Source organism: Arctopsyche grandis, chromosome 9 (genome assembly GCF_051622035.1).
Source record: "Arctopsyche grandis isolate Sample6627 chromosome 9, ASM5162203v2, whole genome shotgun sequence".
Classification (NCBI taxonomy): Eukaryota; Metazoa; Arthropoda; class Insecta; order Trichoptera; family Hydropsychidae; genus Arctopsyche; species Arctopsyche grandis.
In genome coordinates this window covers 2,778,941-2,801,153 of record NC_135363.1, presented here as the reverse complement: position 1 = coordinate 2,801,153, position 22,213 = coordinate 2,778,941, and the positions used below count along the sequence as shown (strand labels likewise).

The 22,213-nt window shown below is 32.4% G+C and overlaps 1 protein-coding gene across 1 annotated transcript; it reads right to left on the bottom strand.

Moving 5' to 3' along the window:
* Nucleotides 1–2,910: 2,910 nt before the first annotated feature.
* ttk (zinc finger and BTB domain-containing protein ttk) lies at nucleotides 2,911–19,096 on the bottom strand. The gene is made up of 3 exons (XM_077438020.1): nucleotides 19,049–19,096; nucleotides 14,178–15,296; nucleotides 2,911–3,636 (listed from the first exon to the last, which is right to left on the bottom strand). Exons 2-3 carry the CDS (start codon nucleotides 14,959–14,961, stop codon nucleotides 2,969–2,971), a joined length of 1,452 nt encoding a protein of 483 aa, XP_077294146.1. The 5' UTR covers nucleotides 14,962–15,296; nucleotides 19,049–19,096; the 3' UTR covers nucleotides 2,911–2,968.
* Between the last annotated feature and the right edge of the window lie 3,117 nt (nucleotides 19,097–22,213).

Sequence of the window (22,213 nt, the reverse complement as noted above, 5' to 3'; positions counted from 1 at the left end):
ATAAAAAAAATATCATGAAAAATTTGCAACTCGCTCCGAAACTCGCATGATAGTTTCAAAAGTTTGAGATCACTTCTCCTATAACGCTGTGAGTAATTAAAATTAAATACACTATACAAAATTTTGCCGCGTCGACCGCAACGTGTGTAAATTAACATTAAACGAGTTCCTAAGAAGGGAATTAATGATTTCATTTGATTTTATTTGATTTGCGGCAGTAGTCGTAATGGAAAATTTCATTCAAGTACAAATACTTTGTTTCACGACGACGTAAAATATCATTTATTATATATAAGAAAAAAGTGCACATTCTCATTTGTAACGAATATCTAGGTTATTTCATTTTTTTATTTTGCAACATAATAATATATATAATATATAATAACATCGCTTGTGCGCAACGTGAGCACCTACATATACTAGTATCTATTATTGAAGTATACAAAAGGCACTTCTGTACTATAAATATACATATGATGATGATAACAATAATAATGAGTAAAAATCTGTTAATAAAATGAAAAAAAAAAAGGTAAAATGTGTGTAAGAAGAAAATCACTCCATGTGTTTGTTTATATTAAAATGTTTTCAAAAAAAACATAATATTTTTTTATTCATATACTCTTTATAAGGAGTAGCTAAGATTTAAAATTATTATTTAATTAAAAAAGAAAAAAAAGTGAGTAATTCTAATATTGTTATATAATACTGAGCTTTATCAAACTGGCTTTGTAATAATGTTTTTAATTTGTTAAAAAATTCACTGAGAATTCGTTTTTATTTGTATCAAGTTTGAAAAAATGTACAAAAAAAAAAACAAAACAACACACATTGTGTGTGAAAATTAATAAGCAAAAAAAGGATGGAAAAAAATAATATAAAAATTTAAAGATAAATAGTAATATTTTTACGATTAAATAAAAAATAAAAACACAAAATATAAAAACTCTTAGAGAGACGAATAGTACAAGAAAATGATTTAAAATGTATATGCATGTATTATTGAGTGTATGTTAGTGTGTGCGTGCGTGCGTGCGTGTGTGTGTGTGTGTGTGTGCATAATAAAAATAATTAAATTTATAATGTATGTAAGATGCGATAAAAATATTAAAATAAAAATTATATAAAAAAACATAAACAGCAAATAAAAAGAAACTCACAACTTAGTTGCAATAGTTACATATCACAAAGTTAACCCTCCGATCACTCTCTCCACGTTTCTGGGTGCAGCACAACCAGACAACTTTCAATTTTTATTAAATATATTAAAACGAAAAATAAAAAAAAAACATATTTATATCAACACCGACTAAAGATTTCATCGATTCGATTGCAAAAATTTCGACAAAACTAATCAAAAAAGAAATAAAACGGAGTTGCTGTAACAGATTTGGCCAAAGCGGAACGGCGATTGTGAGTTTTTTTTTAAAGATATCATTCATCGGCATTCCAAGATGCAGCGAAAAGAGTTAGAATTGTATAAATTTTTAAATATTTTCCATCGACAATAAAAATTTTCAAACCATACAAAAGTTGCAATCAATCGTACATAATATTTACACGTTAATAAATTATAGCACGACGACGATACATAATCGTGTTACAAAAAAAAAATTGGAAAATAAAAGTAAAATTTATTTGATTTTTGAAACAAAGATAAGTAATAAAAATAGACTAGTATTATTATTTTTTTTTTTTGTTTTTTCACTTCAACATTATCAAATACGTTTTTAGATATTTTTAGTACAAATTATTTTGGAGATTATAATCGACGTTATATTGTATATATGTATGTATATTTATATATATATATATATATTACATAATTGTGCATTAATTAATACTAAACTTTTTTTTAATTGTATTAATGCAAAATTATACTACATAGAAAAACAAGTGCATTGAATGCAATTCAACAATTACACCACCGCACAGATCGCGTTTAATTTTAATAATGCCCTCAAAGTACAAAACTTTCAATGAGACCGGCCAAAACATATTTATATGGAATTATCATCAGATATCTTATCTTTATTTCTATACATATATATATATATATATATATATATATATATATATATATATATATATATATATATATATAATTTTTTCATAAATACAACATGTTCCAAAAAGACGAATCCAATTTAAAACCCACAAATGAAAGAGTGAAGCTTTTAGTCAATAGGATTATCGCTAGATGTCTCCCCTAGCGTACAAATAGCCCCTAGGCTCAGTCTTTCTTGTTTTGAATTTCGATATACATATTGCGAGTCCTTCTTTTTGAAACAATCTGTATAATTTCATCATCAAAACGTTGTTTTTATTTCATTTCATTGCATTAATCGATTCTTCCAGTCGAAACTTGTCCAACGGATGAAAAGAAAAATATATATGCATATTATTATATTTATATATAATACTATAATTTTCAACAATTGAAATATATTCACAATATCGACGCACGTGCAACACTTTTACAAATTGTCCACGTTTAATTATTTAGTAATAAATCAACTGGCCTGTGCACGTACGTACAAATAAAAACGTCCACACCGTGTCGTCCGTATGTACACATGCAAAATTGAAATTTGAAACTAAGCATTTTTTTGTTTTTACATCATCAGCACTAGAAAATAATCTTAAAACGACAAAAAAAAAAATTATCAGAATGCAACAGAAAGTTTCACTGGGCGTTCGTATTCTGACGAAGAGAGAAAAATGAACACTGTATGTATATAAATTTTACAATTGAATTACTTTTACTCAGCGATCAAATTAAAGCTCGGTCGGCTCGCATTGACATTCAAAATTTGAGCGCTTCTAACTAAAAATCAATTTAAAGGTACGAAACTTAATGGCACTCTGTTTAATATCCGACGTGTGTGTGTGTGTGTTTGCGTGTGTGTATGTGTGTGTGTGTGTGTGTATATAAGTTCCGTTGAAAAATCTTTCAATGAGTTTGAACTCAAGACTGATCCGGCGAGGAGTCTTCCATCTTCATGCCCATCTGGGAGATCGGCGAACCCTCGAGCTTTATCCCGGGAGGTATGGGGGATTCGCCGCCCATCAGCAGATACTCGGTCGGGAAGACGCAGTCTTTGGGCATGTAGCACTCGTGCGTCGTCTTCATGTGATTCTTCATCTTGTCGGGGCGGGAGAACTCCTTGTAGCACACCGGACACGGAAAAACCTTTCTCTGTTTGCCCTCGTGGTACAGAAACGCGTGCCTTTGAAACGAATACTTATTCTTAAATGTCTTCTGGATGTTCTCCTTGGCGCACTCGGTGCACTGGTAGATGCCCTCGTTCACCGACGCGTACCGAAACAGATTCAAACCCCGCACTGACATCTCGGTGAGGTGTTCCGCGGGGTCGTTGGACGCCGAGTTGGCTCTTCTGCGCACCCTGCGTCTCACCGGCTGTCTCGGAGAGCTCTGTCTCGACACTGGTAGCGTGTTGTTGTTTAAAGCGTCCGATTGGAAGTTTGGTATCGTCTCGAGGGCATTCGCGTTCGAAGTGGTCGCCGTTTGGGTCAGAGGGTTCACTCTTATTTTGCCAGTCAGCTCGCCGGAGAGCGCCGACTGTAACCGTCCTTCACTACACGACTCCGATTTGAGGTTTGGCGTCGTCTTTCCTGAAACACAACAAATAAACCATCAATATTTTTCGAAGCACGACTACACGCCAAGCCGACTAAACACAATAATGGAGACGAATGTGTATCTACGACACACACCGCCGTTGCAAAAATAACACAAATAATATATATATATATACATATATATATAGGGGAAGCAAAAACATCAATCTACGAAAAAAAAATTCGACGTGCAATATTCGATTAAAATTTAAAAGAAATATATTGACAATTCTAATTAAAAATTAAAGTGCGACACTTATGTATTTATTAAGTATATTGAGTGATGATACTTTACCTCCATATACAGTCCGCTAAAATAATAGCTTAGGTAGCGTAAAAAAAAAAAAAACTATAATATACAATCGAATCAATGTTTGAAAAGCGATCGTTTCGGGAGATGAGAAAAAGGAAGACACACAGACGGAAAATCAAAATTGACGTTGAAAAACAAAAAAAAATGTAAGCATGTTTCAGAAAATATTTTTTATTTGACAATTTTAAATATGTGAAAATCTATCAAACAAATAAGTTATAACAGAAATTAATTCATAAATATTAAACTATATATCAAAATAATGCAATACCAATAATAAAGTAACAAAAAAAAAAAAAAAAACGGAACGCAAAATTCCATTCGATTAATAATTTCAGCATAATTTTCATCACCCGTTCAAAAGAGACCATGTTTTTAAAAGGCAAAGCGAACGAGATGATAAAAAAATGTGCACTACGTATGCATCTTGACACATGTGTAAAATAAAAAGTAAAATTCAATAAATATCATATATTTCAATTATAACCTTGTATGCAACTAAAACAAAAAAATAAAAATTATATAATAGGAGAATAAAACAAAACAACAAATATCCTAAAATATTGCTTTTTCTTTTTCAATGAGGATATTAATTGGCTTAATATCTGTAATAGGAAGTCCTGGGTGATAAAATAACCCGAGGTAATATTTCATACATATATATATATAATAATAATCATCCATTATATATATATACATATAATAATATTATCAATTAAATATTCTCACAAAGCACAAACCCATCTTATACACCGTACGTACGTATAAAGTTTGTGTGATCGTGCGAAAAATATATATATATATATATATATTATATAAGATTTAAAAGTAAATTGTACAAGGGATTCTCTCCTAAAGTATTCAACAAGTGTTTAACATTCAATAATGACGATAGAATTTGACAATAATAATAATAATAATATAATAATAATAAAAAAAAGGAAAGTTGTAAAACCATCAAATATTAAACTACGCTTACTGACTATTTATGAGAAAAATAAAAATATAGCCTCAAAACATCTAAGTTTAAAATAATAATTAAAAAAAAAAACAATAACACGGCGATACAGTCTGAATAGGTATTATTATTAATCCATTAATTCTGAGTATTACTAATATATATATATATATAACGAGCGTTCTTTGCCGGATAATTTCCGATGCGAATTTGTACCGAGCTGCCGGGCAAAGATACACATCTAATATACATATATATAATTATAATATAATAACTAAATCACACTGTATCACCCCGTGTGTTCATAACAAAATAAATAAATTGAATCGCTACCAAGTATTACAGTCGATAGTTATAACACTAATTTCAATTACACACATACACATAAAATATATATGCATATAAAATTCCCATATGATTTTTTTATATTATTTCTTCTATATACTTTAAATAATTATATCTCTATATTGTATATACACATTTGTGCCCATTGCGAATGCGAATGTGCACAATTATATAACTCTCGACAAAAGGCTCAAAGCACCAAAACATACATATATGTACATATGTTTTTCGATATTCGATTTAAATAATAAAAACAAATCCAAAGCACCCTTCAAATTCATCACAAAAATTGACCCATCAGTTTTATTAAATCTGCAATTTTTATATTTAAATATATATATATATATATATATGTAATATATGGGAATTTCTTTTAGTAAAAAAAAAAAAAAATCCTCTGCGAGGAATTTGGCAACAAAAATCAATAAAACCAAGCTTCTAAAGAACGAAAATAAAATTACAATGATATTGTTTATTTCAACATACCTTTCATCGGACCATAAAAACAATCGATTTATTTTTATATATTCCCTGGAATAATTGATTTACAACACTTTCTTGCAGAGCATTTCGAACACTGATAAGCTGCCACTTATACGCACAAAAAAAGCTACCGACTTTGTTCAAAAACCAAAAAAAAAAAAATAACTCACTATTAACTTAAAAATAATAACAGTTGTTTTTTAATAAATAAATATTAAATATAAGTACCTTTGTATTTATTTGGCAAACCTAAATTTAACTATAATAGTTTCGTTTTAGGTTAAAAGGAGATACAGAAGTTTTGGCAAAAACATATCCAGAGGTATTTTTAATACTTATTTCTTGGCAAGAGTTTCTTTTCTTTTATTTTGTGTATTCATTGTGAGTGTACCTTAAAAAACTACCGTCGTTTCATATGTGATAGTTAAACGAGCAATGTTCATCCCCCCCCCCGGAAATTAAAAAGTTATTTCACATCAGTTAGTATATAAATATATACGATGAATTGAGATCAAATTAATTTTCAACTTCCTAAAAGGCAAGAGAAATTAAAATCACAGAGGAAGTTCAAAAAAATTAAGGCAAAGTCATCGCATGCAGTCCAATATGTGAAATAATAGCAAAAACTAATCACGAATCAAAAACCAAGCTGCACAGTTGTTCCGAAACCGGATAATTTACATTAAAAAATTAACAAAACGAAACAAAAAAAAGGATAACATCACTCATTTAACGAGACAAGACTTCAAATCTTCCAATTTATGCATTTGCAATTTTACTAGTGTGTCGTGTGTGTGTGTGTGTGTGTGTGTTTGTGTGTATGTAAATGTGTCAATATAATAGTTCAAGTAAACGATACACTTGTCAGACAATTAAGTGGATATATAATAAACCAACAAATTGTATATATTATAATAATAATATATAAGAAATATAAAATCCCGGTGAGCCCACTAAGGCTTTAAAAAACTTTGGTTTGGACATAAAAAATTCAACAATTTGAAATGAACATTTTCAAAAAAAAAATAAGATTTTACAACGTAAAAATAAAGGGCTAAAAATAAAATAAATAGTAACTCTTAACTAAAAGTACAGGCCCAAGAAATAATAATAAAAAAAATTATAATAATAACAAAACATAAAATCATATAATAATGATTAATAACGACACTTATTAACATTTGTAAAATAAAACTCTATTTCCTTTCTCCAATCAATATATATATATATATATATATATATATATATATATATATATATATATATATATATATATATATATATATATATATATATATATATATATATATATATATATATATATATATATATATATATATATATATATATATATATATATATATATATATATATATATATATATATGTTTGTATATATATATATTTATATGTATATATATATATATAATAATAATATACAATCATTTCAATAAACAATAGCTCTTTTTATCATAATTGGATTGACAATATCATCTAATATAGTACAGACGAGGGTTCAGTCGAGTGGAGATGTGTGCATTCAAGGAATCGATTTAAAAATTGGCTAAAAATTAATAAAACAAAAAAAAAAAACATTATCAATATTACTTTCTTAAAAAAAAAAAAAACAAAACAGAAAATTCCGCACAGAATAACATTAAACGAAAAAAATTAAGCACATACATATATATATAATCTACGTAAGTAATAAAAAGGCAAGACTGAGTAGTCGTCGTCGTCGTCGATTCGTACACAATAATCGCATACACATCGCGATCGATCGATTATAATATCTCTTACATTTCCAATTATTAAAAATTAAATAAACAACCCAAAAAAAAAAAAGTCTCAATCACACCTCAACGTAGCACCGAACCCCTCCCCCAAAAAATAAACATTTAACATTACAATATTCATCCATCTAGGTACACAAAGTATGTTTCACATAAATAAAAAATATGATGGATGAAGAAAGCAAATACATAAATATGTATATATATATATAATATATGTATGAACTACCTAAAAAAAAAAAAAAAACACAATTTGACATTTCACTTATAATCCAAACAAATTTAAAAAATATATCATTAAACTAGAAAATGAGTGTAGATAGGGCACATTGTATACTAGTATTTTAAATTCTCTCATTTTTAATTTTATATAATAATATACATACATTCTACTCCTGGAGACGTACGCACCACGTACACGTACGCCTTTCTCAAATCATATAAAAAAATGGATATCTAGATTTTAGCAATTAGAATGTCCACTCCTTATTTATTAATACATATACATATATATATTATATCCATTCCCACGTCTCGCTTACTTTCAATATATATATATGCCATAATATTTTGATTCTACAGTCTTTTAGATTTAGATTTATCTTCTTTTTTTTTTTTAAAATATCACCATTGTTTCTTTCCCACTTATCATTAAGATTAAGCATTTCCAAATTTTTTCTAAGGCAATGAAGAAATTGTAAGTCTTCTCAGAATCTCCTTCCAAAAATAATTCGACCTATCAATTGTGAACCGACATGCGTGAAGAAAAGTTCAGCCCAACTCTCGGCACGAGACCAACACTTTTCATTTTATTATACAACAACAACTTTAGACCAAAGAGAGCTTATTTACTTCTTACAAACATCCCTAAATACGTACGTTTAAGACGGATATAATGATTTTTTTAACAAGACATTTGGTCCCACCATTTAATCGGTCAAATCAAAAACAAGCAATATTTCAATATACACCCACAATACACCGTAAATACCATCCCCTTGAAAAGTAAAAAGTCAATATCTTTTAAATAAATTAACTAAAAATCTATTCACCGACTCCGACATGCTATTCCGAGCGGCGTACATTATACAACATTATTAAAATGAAAATTTAATCCGATTTTTTAATTCAAATAGGCCATCGACAACAATACATTAACAAAAAAAAAAAAAACCATCGAAACAATTCACGAATATCATTTCACAATTGAAAGGATTTGGAAGCATTGTATATCATTTTTTTTTTTTGATTTAAATATATAATAATAGTACACGTGTGCACGTGCACGCATGTGTTGAGTTTGTGTAAAATAAACGAAACGTTACAATAGCTACCTAACAACGTACGTAATGTAATTAATTATAGCAAGTTATCATCGGCGAAAATATCCTCCAGGTCTCTCGGGTCTACTATTTGTTATAACAATAATAATTGCGAATATGAACACGCCTACTTATAGATTTGTGTGGACAGTAAACAAAAATAATAAAAACAGTATATAAACAAGTCAACAAGATTATATACACAAATATAAATATGCATGTATAAATAATGAGATTTATAAAATAGATAATCAAAACAGTATAAATAACAATTACGTCCGGAATAAAACAACATTTCCGTGTGTAGGTTTATATATATTAATAATATATCTTTCATGAGAAAATTACTATTTTTTTTATTTATTATTATTTGTTTTAAGTGTCATCAGTGCTTAAAGCTCGCCAATACTATTTAGTTTATTTACATTACAAAAATTCTAATCGTATTTTTTTTAATCATTTTTTTAATAAATTTCAATAGACTATGAACTTTATATGTATATTTATATATAAATAGATACATTAAGAAAAACCAAAAAAAAAAAGGTGAAAACTTCAAACAGTTCTATCGAGATTTTCAGCACTGAAGCACTAAATATTTATTATTATTGCACGCTTTGCTTCCAAAATTCTGACACAATTTCAAATGACCATAACATACGTATATTATTAATATATCATGCAAACTTCATAAGTACTCGGATTTTTTAAATTTAAGTACACATCAACAAGTGACGAGGGTTCAGTTTTTTCCTATTACATGTATATGTATAAAAAATCAAAAATAAAAAGAGGGGTCTAAAATTTAACGGCATTTCAAAATGTGTCAGAAATGATGGGAGTTGAAAAGTGGAAATCCCAACGTAAATAAAATGTCTATATATGAATTAATCTAGGTTTATATACCTGAAAATAAGTACACTATAGAGGAGGCGTTTAAAAAACATATTTAATTAAAGCCTTTGAACTAAGGCTGAGTCTTGTTTTACAAGCGTTTTAACCATCAAATTTCTAAATCGTCTATATATATATTTATTTATTTATGTATGTATATATATATATATATATATATGTGTATGTATACTAATAATTTCTTTGAAACAAATATTTTCTCAACAATTCTCGTAATTAAATATTGTTGTCATATAAGGCCATGAAATTTTGCGATACCTACCTAATTATACCGTAAATTTATAATAACTATAAATCTTAACTATTCCATTTTTCATTCTCTATATACTTTTTTTTCATAGTTTAGTTTGCATATATACCCTGACTAAACTAAATGAAAATGAAGGACACTGCGTACTAATTTTAAACATCGGTGAGTGATTTCTTTCCTCTTATTGTTTGGTTTCTTGCAAATTTCCAACTCTATGTATATAACGTGTAGTTAAATATCCTATTTGGGGTCAGATGTACATATACATATACCGTATTGTATATATGTATATAAATATTTAAATTCTGTTACAAATCAATAATTCTAAATCCTGTAATCGTGTGTCAACTATTTTAATCTGTGCTTTCAATATCTAATTTAGAATATTATTATAACATACCGATAAATACACACACACGTTCATACATACATACGTATATTAAATAATTCGAAAAATTGAGTGTTCAAGATCGACTCATGGTCTTGGTCAAATCTACGTCGTATTTGAAGGCATCCAAAATAATATTCCTAATTTCAGAATGTATGTAGAGACAAAATAATGAGAAATTGCACACTATAAAGTAAAATTACATACGAAATTCAAATCCATGAGCCAATCGTCGAGTATATATGAAGGCATGTATATATCACTGCATGAATAATAACAATTACGAAATGTCAGATTGACTAATATAATTTAACGCAACATTGTATTCGACAAAAGTTGTTTGGAAAAGAAAAAATACAAACTATTTCCCTGGTCGTTGATGTTCCTAAATTTTGTGAATTCACTCTAAATATCTAATTGTGAGAACATTTAAGTATATAATTTTAGAAAAAGGCTCAGATATATATATATATATATATAATAAAGTCTTTGAACAATCTTTCACGGGAGAACGAAACGTATATGTATGCATGTATTGCGAAAAGGAATTAAGTACTAAGTACAGGGGGGTAAAAACGGCAATTTAAGTATTATTTAAGTATTATACAATCTATAAAAACATTTCCACCGACCGAAACATTCAGAAAAGAACAGTTTTCATTTTGGGTTTAATTATTCGATAAAAATATTTATATATACATATAAAAAATAGGCATTTTAGACGAATTTTCAATTCAGCTAAAAATAAATAATTAAACCTACATGTATGTATATATATATATTTATATATATATATATATATATATATATATATATATATATAAAGTCGTGACTTTGTTAATTTACTGATTATTAAACGCCAAGTGGAAACATTCATTAGAGACTATATGTACATATGTAAGTATACATATTACAATTAAGTCAGATAGTAACATAAATAATATATATATATATATATATATATATATATATATATATATATATATATATATATATATATATAATGTATATATATATAGTAAGTATATAATCTTTCCTAAGAAAAAAAAAAAAAACTCATTACTCCTGATTTTTGTGAATGATTTTTAAATGTGCTACCATGTTATCCTTCCTCGTGAACTCTTTAAAGCATATCGGACAGGGGAAAACCTTGACGTCCTTTTTATGAGAGGTGACGTAGTGCCGACAAAAGTTACTAATGTGCGTGTAAACGCGAGAGCACACTTTACATCTGTATATGTTCTCGCCCTCCTTGATGCAAAAGTCGCGAACGGACTCGTTGGACTCGTCCATGGGGGAGCCCTTGACGTTGGGCGACGGAAACCACCCCGTCATCGAGTTGTCCGAGTCGTGCGCGTTCCGATGCTCCGAGTCGGGCGTGAACAGCTGCGAGGCGAGCGTCGGCATGAGGACCCCCTCCGGTGGATACTTTTCGTAGTTGTTCAGCGAGTTGTTTATAGTCGACAGGCCCGATAGTTGGTTGAAGAGGTTTTGCGCCCGTAATTTGGCAGAGTGAGTCAGGAATTTCTTGTTCTTTGGTTTAAGATTTTTGCTTATTCTAATTCGGTGGCCGGTCTGTGAGTCTCTGTCGTCGCAGTCTCTGCTCGGTGTAGGGCTGAGCATTAAAACTTCGGGGGTATATTTGTACTCGAGAGGATCATTGTAGGAATCTAGTAGTGGGTAATCGGCCGGTTCGAGTTTCGTCGAACCGTTCTCCGCTGGACCGTTTAAATTCGCCGTCGAGTTTTTTTCAGGCTCTGAAATTATATATTTAGTTTCGATAAAATTTGCGAACATCACCACGACATTGCGTACTTCATTTTATTATAAATATATATTATTCATGCACGGCGGAAAAAGGAACAGAATATGGAAAAAAACATTTCATACGAATGTGTGTGATTTTTTTTACTGTAAAAAGAACTCTAAAATATAAGTGAAAAAATAAAAACAATAGTTTATACACAATAAATACCAATCTGGTATCAAGTCAAAGAAAACAAACAATAGAGTGGGGGGGTGGGGGTGGGGTGAAAGGACACACATTTCCATATATTATACAATTTCCCAATTCTGTTCAGTCATTTTCGGCATTAATTTGATATGTATATGTATTATATAATATATAAGACAAAAGGAAAAGCTTTAGGGAATAAGCCTCGGTGTTTCAGTGTGTACCGAAAGTAATATAAAATCACCGCCAGCCTATTTATTCAAATAAATAAATATAATATTTATATTATATAATAATGGATTTGCTTCTCGTAATGAAATGTGTTGCAAATTTATTATATTTTATGAAAGCACCTGTAAATGTATTTACCGGCGCCGTTTCATTTACATGTGAAAAAATAAACATTGCATAAACAATTTGGTATTTTTATATATAGTATATATATTATTATATAATAAGATATGAAAGGAACCCCTCTGGCCATTTCCCTATAGCTCTTCCCTTTGCAACAATCCTTGAATATAAGATGTCAAGGCGTACTAAATATTTCATTATATGTAATAGATAAAAGTCTCTCAGCTTGTAAGCTTGTCTCGACTTACCCCTCTTGGTAAAACAATCAATGCATTATTCATCGTTCTTGACTTGTCAATTGTTTTCTCACGACTTTCTAAATAGTTTACAGCACTTTGCACATAAAAAAATAAAGACACTCCGACTTTTCTTATGCGAAAGAAACAACAGACGCTTATGTCCCTTTAGCTTTTCCCTTTTGATATTCTGCCTGAACGATAATTCAAAACCGATCATATTTTACCAGAAAACAAGAAAAGAAAAATAAAATAAAATAATAAAAAAAAAAAAAAACAACAACAACAAACGACTGACATCTAGAACCATTACAATGAGGTTTTTTTTTGTGACTGAAAATTTTCGATTTGAGTATATATAAATATATGTGCACATACTTCACAGGAAGCGTTTAGGAGATTCATCGATCATATATTATATAGAAAAAATGATTCTGACGAGCAAAGACTGAAACATATATATGTATATCGATTGACTTCGGGTTCGTTATTATCATTCATCAGAAAGTCATGCATTCAATTTACTAAAATTATGTCCGAACACTTATGTAATAACAATATATGTAATAATCCAACGGATTACATTTTTACACGCATTGAAAATGGCGAGATGAAACCAAACACCCGGGATGTATGCAAAATTAAAAACATAAAAAAAGAAAATCGAAATAGCACTCATCTCACCACTTTTCAATAAAAATTTGGCGGAATCATCTCTAGACAAAAATTACATGAAAAAAATGGATATATTATTTTCAATAACTGGTATTGAGAGTTAAATCAAAAGTTAATATGCAATGAAAATTTGAAATGTTTTTAATAAAAGATTTTAGTTTGTCGCATATTATATATATATAGCATTTATACAGAACGTTTCAAATGAAGACATAAAAACTTTGAACTTGGATATCTTAGGATTAGCTATATAGCAATAATTGGCATGTAGAGTAAAAGTTGAAGCTAGTTTAAAATGAATCCCAAGTGCTGAAGCTTTGATATTTGAAAGTGATCAAAAATAAATAGCCTTCATTCGAATCCAATCTGCATATGCTACTATATATGTATGAAAACACATAAAAAATTTGTTATGATTAGACAATGTTAGTAATTACGGCGTGCAGTATATGCCGGTAACACCCGATCAAGTGTTGAAATAATTCACAATGTTACCGACATATCCGACACACCGTCAGGGTTTCACCGACGAGGATCGAGAGGGCAAAAATACCTGCAGAGTCCGAATGGTTGGGTGGTGAGGCGGGGGGCATGTGGTCGTCGCCTTCGTCGATGAGCAGAGCCTCCTCGTCGCCGGACGCCAGCTCGTCCTGCGCGAAACCCTCGGCGCCCACGGCCACCTCCAGCTTCTCGGGCTCGCCCTTGACGACGGCAGCGGCAGCCGCAGCACTAGCCGCAGCCGCTGCGGCCGCCGCCTCAGCCTCCTCGCCACCGCTCAACTTCCTCGGCCGACCCCTCTTTCTCTTTGGCTGTAATACTCCGCCGCCCAACAGCGGCAGCAAGAGTCCGCTGTTCTGCGCCGACGCATAGTTGGACTGCATCGGGAGTCCGCTGTTGTTGCCACCTCGGTGCAGGCGATGCAACTGAGGTGGTGGACCGGCGGTCGCGGCCGCAGCGGCAGCGGGCGCCTCCGCCTTCTCTTCGTTCACTTCGGTCAGTCCCTTTATCCGAAGGCTTTCGGCGACCCTCAAGAAGGCGGTGAGCCTCTCCTGGTCGACGCTCACTTCGCCTCTGTACATGAAGTCTAGTAGACTCTTCATGTCGGCGTAGGGGACGTCTTTCAATATGACTATGGGGTGTTTCTCTTGGTGGTTGACGAAGAGCGCTTGGAAGTAGGGACTGCACGCCGACAGGACCATCTTGTGCGCTTTGAGCAGGTGACCCTCGACGGCGAGCGTCACGTCCGTGAACGTCTCGTCGTGCAGCAGCTGGTCGAACACCGACAGCAGGTTCGACTGGTGGTTGTTCCAGCGGAGGCAGAAGCGTTGAGACGCCATGGCGGCCACTCTCGCAGAGACTCTACCGATTCGTTACCCGTCGACACTCTCGTTTGTTAGGCCCATCGACTCTCCCACTTACGTATAATGTAAAAATATAGCTCTTCTTGTAAAGATTATAACAGGTGTAAATATAAATATATCCTCTTCATTCCACACAACTGACAACTTCATTCAACAATGTTTCGTTTTCGTATATAAGTATTTCCTTCCTTCTTTTTTTTTTCGTTTTTATTATCTCTTAATATTTTACTTCATTTATAACTCTTATTAAGTATATATTTGGTTTGTTGGTGTCGCTGATGATGTTCCAGTCAGTGGTTCACTCGAGAACCCTGAAAACACAAATACAAACAAACATTAGAACCAAATAAATAAAACTATGACAATAAAATATATATAATATACACAAATATAATAAAACTATGAGAGGCATTTTGATCGTTGGCAGATTAAAAAGTATTAGAAGTACACATGTTAGATGAATTGGGATGGATGAGTATTACAGAAATAGTTTAAATCTTACTACATTGTCTTTTGATCATAAGTTATTAGACCTAAGTATTTTAAGGATCATACAACAAGAAATAGAGATATCCATAGTTATTATACTAGAAATAAGAACAATTTAGTTGTAAGCGGTAGAGTGAGGAAAAAGAAGACAGCTGGTGGGGTTTTTCACAGGGGTGTGTGCTCATGAACAATGCTCTCCCAGAGTGCGTCAGGTCTTCTGAGACCGTGGATGCATTTTTATATATTTAAGGATATATTTTTTAATTAGCTAGCTAAACAGCCAAAATTAAATAAATAAATCCATTTTCAAACGAGTCAAACAAACATTTTTTAAGATAAAAACATACTGACAAGATTCACTCAGTGAATTTCCGCACACACAATTCAACGGAAAATTGCTAAATTTTCCAATCGTCAAAGCGCACACACACACACACACAAACATACAAGCAGATAAACGGGCAAAATACGAAAGTGGGGTTACGTAACGACGGTAGGGGTGAACTTTCCACCCCGCCAACCCTCCGTAACAAAAGCGCACCCCCTCCAGCCCTCATACCCACCCCGCCCACGTGCAGCCTTATCTCGCATTAATAATTTTCCCAACATTTTCCCATTGTAGTCGCGACAGCCAGATCGATAAACGGAGCGAATTCAATTTCGATGCACTTGCATAATGCACAACAAATCGCCAACATACATACATGGGGCATTCGAGCGATGATAATGAAAAAATTAGGCCAGTTTGCGCGATCGATATCTGGATACGTTTGGTAACGTAACGTAACGTAAGGTAACGTTGTAATGTAACATAGTACGTAGATGGTTATGGAGTTGACGATAATATGATTGGAGAGTGTGCGGCTGTAAACAGTTGTAAACGTGATTGTCGGTCACGTGACGAAGACACTCCACTCCATCAACGGTGATATTCAGGGGTGCGAAACCAAAACCAGAAACAGAAACGACTAACTGCCGAATAATTCCACATTTCTGCTGTGTTATTATCTGGTAAGAAATGACATTAGCGGACTTTCACGCGAGTCACGGTCGAGTTGCGCGGGTGAATCTCGTGCACTTCTCGATCTTTTTTTTTCTCTCTCTCTCTCTCTATTTATTCTTCTTCTCGCCGTGTATTCTTTTCACTCGACAGATTTCGAATTTCAGTCACCGAAACAGATCGACAAGTTTCACGCTACGTTTTCAATTTTCATCGGATACGTTAAATACAATTTGGTAGAGTGAAGAAAAAAACGGCGGGAAAAAAAAATCGATTTGAATTCCGACCACGAGACACTATCGGAATTCGTTTAAGGCATGTTTCGACATTAGGATGTTACGACAGAGAAATTTTTTCACAATTTATGACTACTGGCGTTCTGACTTGCATGCGACTGAAAATTTAATTTAATTAAAATACAAGTCCTTTCTGTTGCACTATCGACCTTACGAACAGTTGTTTTTTTTTTTTTTTAAATCGGCGGACATTTACGTTTTATGATTTGTCAATTATCTAATAAAATAAATTACACGTCTTTTTGAAATTTTTCACTATTCCTTTTAACAATTTTAAAATATTGAAGTTTCGATCTTTCAATTTTTTTTTTATTAAAATATGAAGCTTTATTTCACAATATTATTCAGGCACTTGAACTTTTAATCATATGCAAATTTATGTCGAGATTATTTTATATATTACGATTAAACGATTCTTCCGAAGTTAACGGGAAAGATTCAGGTGTGAAGAAATATTTATATCATTATGAAAGCACGAAGAAACTTATTTTTATTATTTATATAAAAGTTACGAAATTAAAACATTATTTATTTTTAAGACTAACTTTTTTAATATCACTATTGATTAGTTCATCAATCAAAATCGATAAGTAAAATTGAAAACTTATTATAACAATTTGCATTATGTATATAAAAAAATTTTTATTAGTTTCATTAAATGTTAGTTCGCGGATCGAAATTTATGATATCATTTTTTTAAATTACACGTTATGATATAAATTTTAAGAACAAAAAATAGTGTTTTATACAAATTTTTCAAAAAAAAAAAAAAATCAAATATCAGTTCAATCATAATTAGAAAAACCTCCAACGAGCAAAAGTATTACTTTCGGGTTGAGGTAAAAATTTATATAAAAAAAGAAAAGTATTGTGAAATTCATCATAACTATGTATTTCATGTAAAAAAGTTTCAGTCCAACATTTTATGAGATAATTGAACCCAAAAATTAATATAAAAAAAGAAAATAGAAAACGTATTAGGGGAGTTATCACTTTCGATCGACTTAAAATTTATAATGAAACGATTAACTTTTCATTCATCGAAGTTTTAGGACAATTACCTATATTTAAAAAATTAATATTTTTTAAAATCACGGAAATGTTGCCAGCGATAAATACTTAACACAAATCTTCGTCTATTGTTACTATGCACGGTGATATAGAAAACGTTGCACCTGGGACAAAAAATTAAATTGCCAACCCTGTAAATACTTAACTTTTTTACAAAAAAAAAAAATATTTTTTTGTTAATTTATTAATTACACAGGGTTGATGACAGTTTTCAAAAAACTTTTCAAAGTTCAAGAAACCCACAAAAAGGACATATGTATAACAAACTAACGTATTTATTCATTTTTAATACTTTTAAAGAAAATATATATTTTTTTTAAATAATGTTCATATTTCACATTAAAATTCGCAAACCTATCACATTAAATTTTGACCGTCCCCTTAACCCCCCACCCCCTCCCTAGCACAGCTCAACAAATATACCCAATTGCAAAACTTTATGCAAAAACGAATCAGAAATAATTCCAACAAAAATTGACGTTCAATTTTTTTTCGTTTAAATCCAATTAGAATTTTTCCTTCAAAAAAAAAAAAAAAATCCCATTTATAAAATCTGGCAACCCTAACTCCACCGTGACTTTTCCACTCGCATTCCACGTGCCCACAAACACAAAAACACAAAACCGAAAAATCACACAAACACATGCACGAATACAAATTTTCCATAGAGAATTTTCCGCGACACAACTTTCACAATAAAAAAAAAAAAAAAAAATGGCGGCGCGAAAATCAAAACCAACCAGTGCTACCAACGGCAACGCAAAAGGACGAATGAATGGAAGCAAACCGAGCGAGAGGAGGGGGGAGGGGAGGGGGGGGGAGAGGGGTGGGGGTGAAGAGGGGTAGGGGGAGGGGGGTGGCATTCGCGCACCACCGTTTGACGAGCAGTGCGGCGCCCACTTATCAAGGTTGGAAATCGAGGGCGCGGAGGGGGCACACACACACACACACACACACACATGTGAAATTGCAATCGCGCACACAAATACACACACGCGCTGGTCGAAACGGGGGCCAGCGAGGAGAAAATGTCGGGGCGGCGGCCGTGATTCACGTGAAAACATGGCGGCCAGCGGGCAGTGGCAGTGGCAGTGGCAGTGGCCACCCTGTGACGTAGCCTCCGCGAGAGGGACGCGCACTGCCCGCTCCTAGTGGATTCTGATGAGAATGGTCGATCAGATGACGAGGATGTGGAGACGGCGATTACCTTTCGCAGAGCGGAGAGAGGAGTGGCGCAGTCCACGGCCGCCATCGCCATGTCACCCCGTAGCGGGCGAGTGGGTGGGTGGGTGGGTGGGTGGGCGGGCGGGCGGGTGGGTCGCCCTGTCCCGAGTCGGTGCTCGTGCGAAGTGCGGTGTGCGGACCGACACTATCGGGCCGAGCGACGAGTCGAGTCGAGTCGAGCCGAGCCGAGTTGTGCCGAGGACGCACGAGCGGTCCCGAAGCGAGCCGAGCGGGTGGTGGCGACCGAATACCGGGTGGATGTGAACGTGGACGCGGCGTGGCCTCCCGACCGCCGACAGGAGTCCAATGAGGCCGGCCGCCGCGCGCCGCTCCCCACCCCCTCTCCCTCTCCCTCGCCCCCGCCCCCGCCCTCCTCCCGCGCGCCGCGTCGACGCCCCCACCCCCACCCCCGCCGCCCTCTCCCCGCGAGGGTTAGAAAGTCGGCGATCGCGACGCAACCCGGCAACAGCGGCTCGCACTCGCACTCGCACTCACACCGCTGCACAACACACGCCACACGCCACACGCCACGCCACGCGCCACACGCCACGCACACACTCACACACTCTCACAGGCCGCGACTCGGCGCCAAATACGAACCGCGCTCGGCTCCAAGAGCGAGGGTGCGCTTTGACTTTTTCAATTTTCGCCTGAAACAATTGAATCGCGCCGTGCGATTCCTTCGGCCCGCCGCGTCACACTTAACACCTACCGATACGGCCATTGCGCTCGGGCTACTTCGCTAGTTTGAAATTCGTCTTCGACAATGCGCGGACTCCTGAAAAATTTATATTTTTTTTTATCAACATAAGATTTTCTTTTTCAACAATCTTTCTATCGGGCGACTACCTACTGGTGCTGCCACGTTCCAATTTAAGCTCCTAAATAGTTTCCTCGATTGTCCCGTTTTACTGAGTGAGGTTGGTTTCAGGGTCTCAGTTAGGTACAGGCAGTGGTGTCAGCCTAATGGTTTCCATGGGTTTCCGGAAACCCGTTGTTAAAAATCAAAAGTTTCCGGAAGCCCGTTTTTTATCTAAAAATTCATGTAATTTTTTTCAAAAATTATACAAATCTTTATGAAATTTAATGAACTTTCATGCAATAGTGCCTTGGACGAAAAAAAATGTACATATTTTCAAAATAATTTTATTAAAAAAAAAATTTAAATAATAATAAATCTGAGCCCTATGACAAATTATAAAAGACTATAAAAACACAGATTACCTAAACACAATCTGCTTTAGGTCATTGACTTTAGATAGTCTTTAATTAATATTATGTATTAGATGTATTATGAACATTTATAAGGATTGTAAATAGGTTTTTGAGCTCTTTTTCCTATTATGCTTTAGATTAACATTAGAATAATATAATACTGTGATTACTAACCAAATTAAATTAAAATTGTTAAATAGAAAATGATCAGTAGATCAGTAGCTATTAAAATAGATATAAGATGTATTGTGAACATAATTTCGTAATAATAAAAAGCATTTAAAAATCAAAAATAAAAGACTATATAGATATATTTTTAAAATTCGAAAAATCTATCCGAGCTATTAGAAAAATACCTATATATTGGTTGGTAATTTTTAAAACAATTGAATAACTTGAGTTGAAAGCCCGCCACGCTGAAAATTTCGCCAACATTTCCAACTAGAATTATTTATAAATCCAATAGAAAGCAGGTATAAAAATGGTAGCTAATCCAAACCAACTAAATAACTACCACCGAGGATTTCGAGTCCTGGAGCTACGCAATTTCAAATTTAATACAACATACCGACTATGTAATGATTTTAATTTATAACACAACATAAACTGCGTTATTTGACTAAAAAATCTTTTTCTCTTCCCAAAAGGGTTCACCAAATCTTTGGCATCCGCAACCTAAGGCGTAGAATAATGCGCTACTAGCTTTAGAATTCACTAGTTTTTTACCCGGCTTCGCTCAATATTTGTGATATTATATAAACAGCGTAAACATGGCGAATCTGATAGTAAATATTCATTTGTTTTTTTATTAAATTTATTTGAATCGACAAAAAAAATATCGACTCGTTCCCAACCAATGGTTCTTAAATACAAAGTCTCTTTCGAAATTATATATTAGATTGAGATTGATATATAAAAAAAAAAATCAAATGTGATTTTCTCCGTATCTTTAAGTCTGCCGTTTAAAACTCAATTTAAATTTCAATTCACTAGAAATTTTTGACAATTTTGATGCCAAAACTATATTTTACATTTCAATAAAATTATTCAGAAATATATCTACTAAAGAAGATTCAAAACGCCTTTTAATTAAATGTTTGGATTGATTAGCTTTCTTCAAAAAAAAAAACAAACCGACAAAGTTTCTAGTTCTTATGTTTTAACTAATTAGACCCAACTACATATTTAATAAAACTTTATGTAGCTCAATTATAAATAAATCTTATGTGAAAAATTTATATTTTTAGTACGCACTAAACTATGAATGTAATGAAAATTATTAAAGAGATTGAAATTGTGAAAAGTCATAATGTAGTTTAACGATTGGATGTAAAATGAACGAAAGAAATATTCGTATGGTATCCGAGAAAATATAAAAACACTACAAATTTTTTGTGAGGTACAATAGCTGGATAAATATGTTGTCTCTACTATTCAATTGTAGTCAAATTGACTAAATATGGAGTCAACGAAAATATTCAATTTTATTTTAAAATATTAATTTGATTGCATAATTTAAAAATTATATAAAATAAAAGTTTATTAATGACCACTACTGTTACATTAATATTGCTCGATAAAATAAACGAATTCTTATCATGATATTACATGGCATAATATGTTTCAGATATTTATCAATTTTTTTAACGCCATATACAAAAAAGTATAAACGAAAACCGTTTATATTCTCAATTAATTAAAACCTTAAAACACTTCCTGAGGAACACCTACAAAATATACAGTCAATGAAAATTAATAAAAGTTCTTCAAACGAAATGTAATGTGAGAATATATATAATTTTAATAATCTATATATATATATATATATATATATATATATATATATATATATATATATATATATATATATATATATATATATATATAAATGTTTATTAAAAAATGGCCTCTTATATATTTTGTTTATAAAATT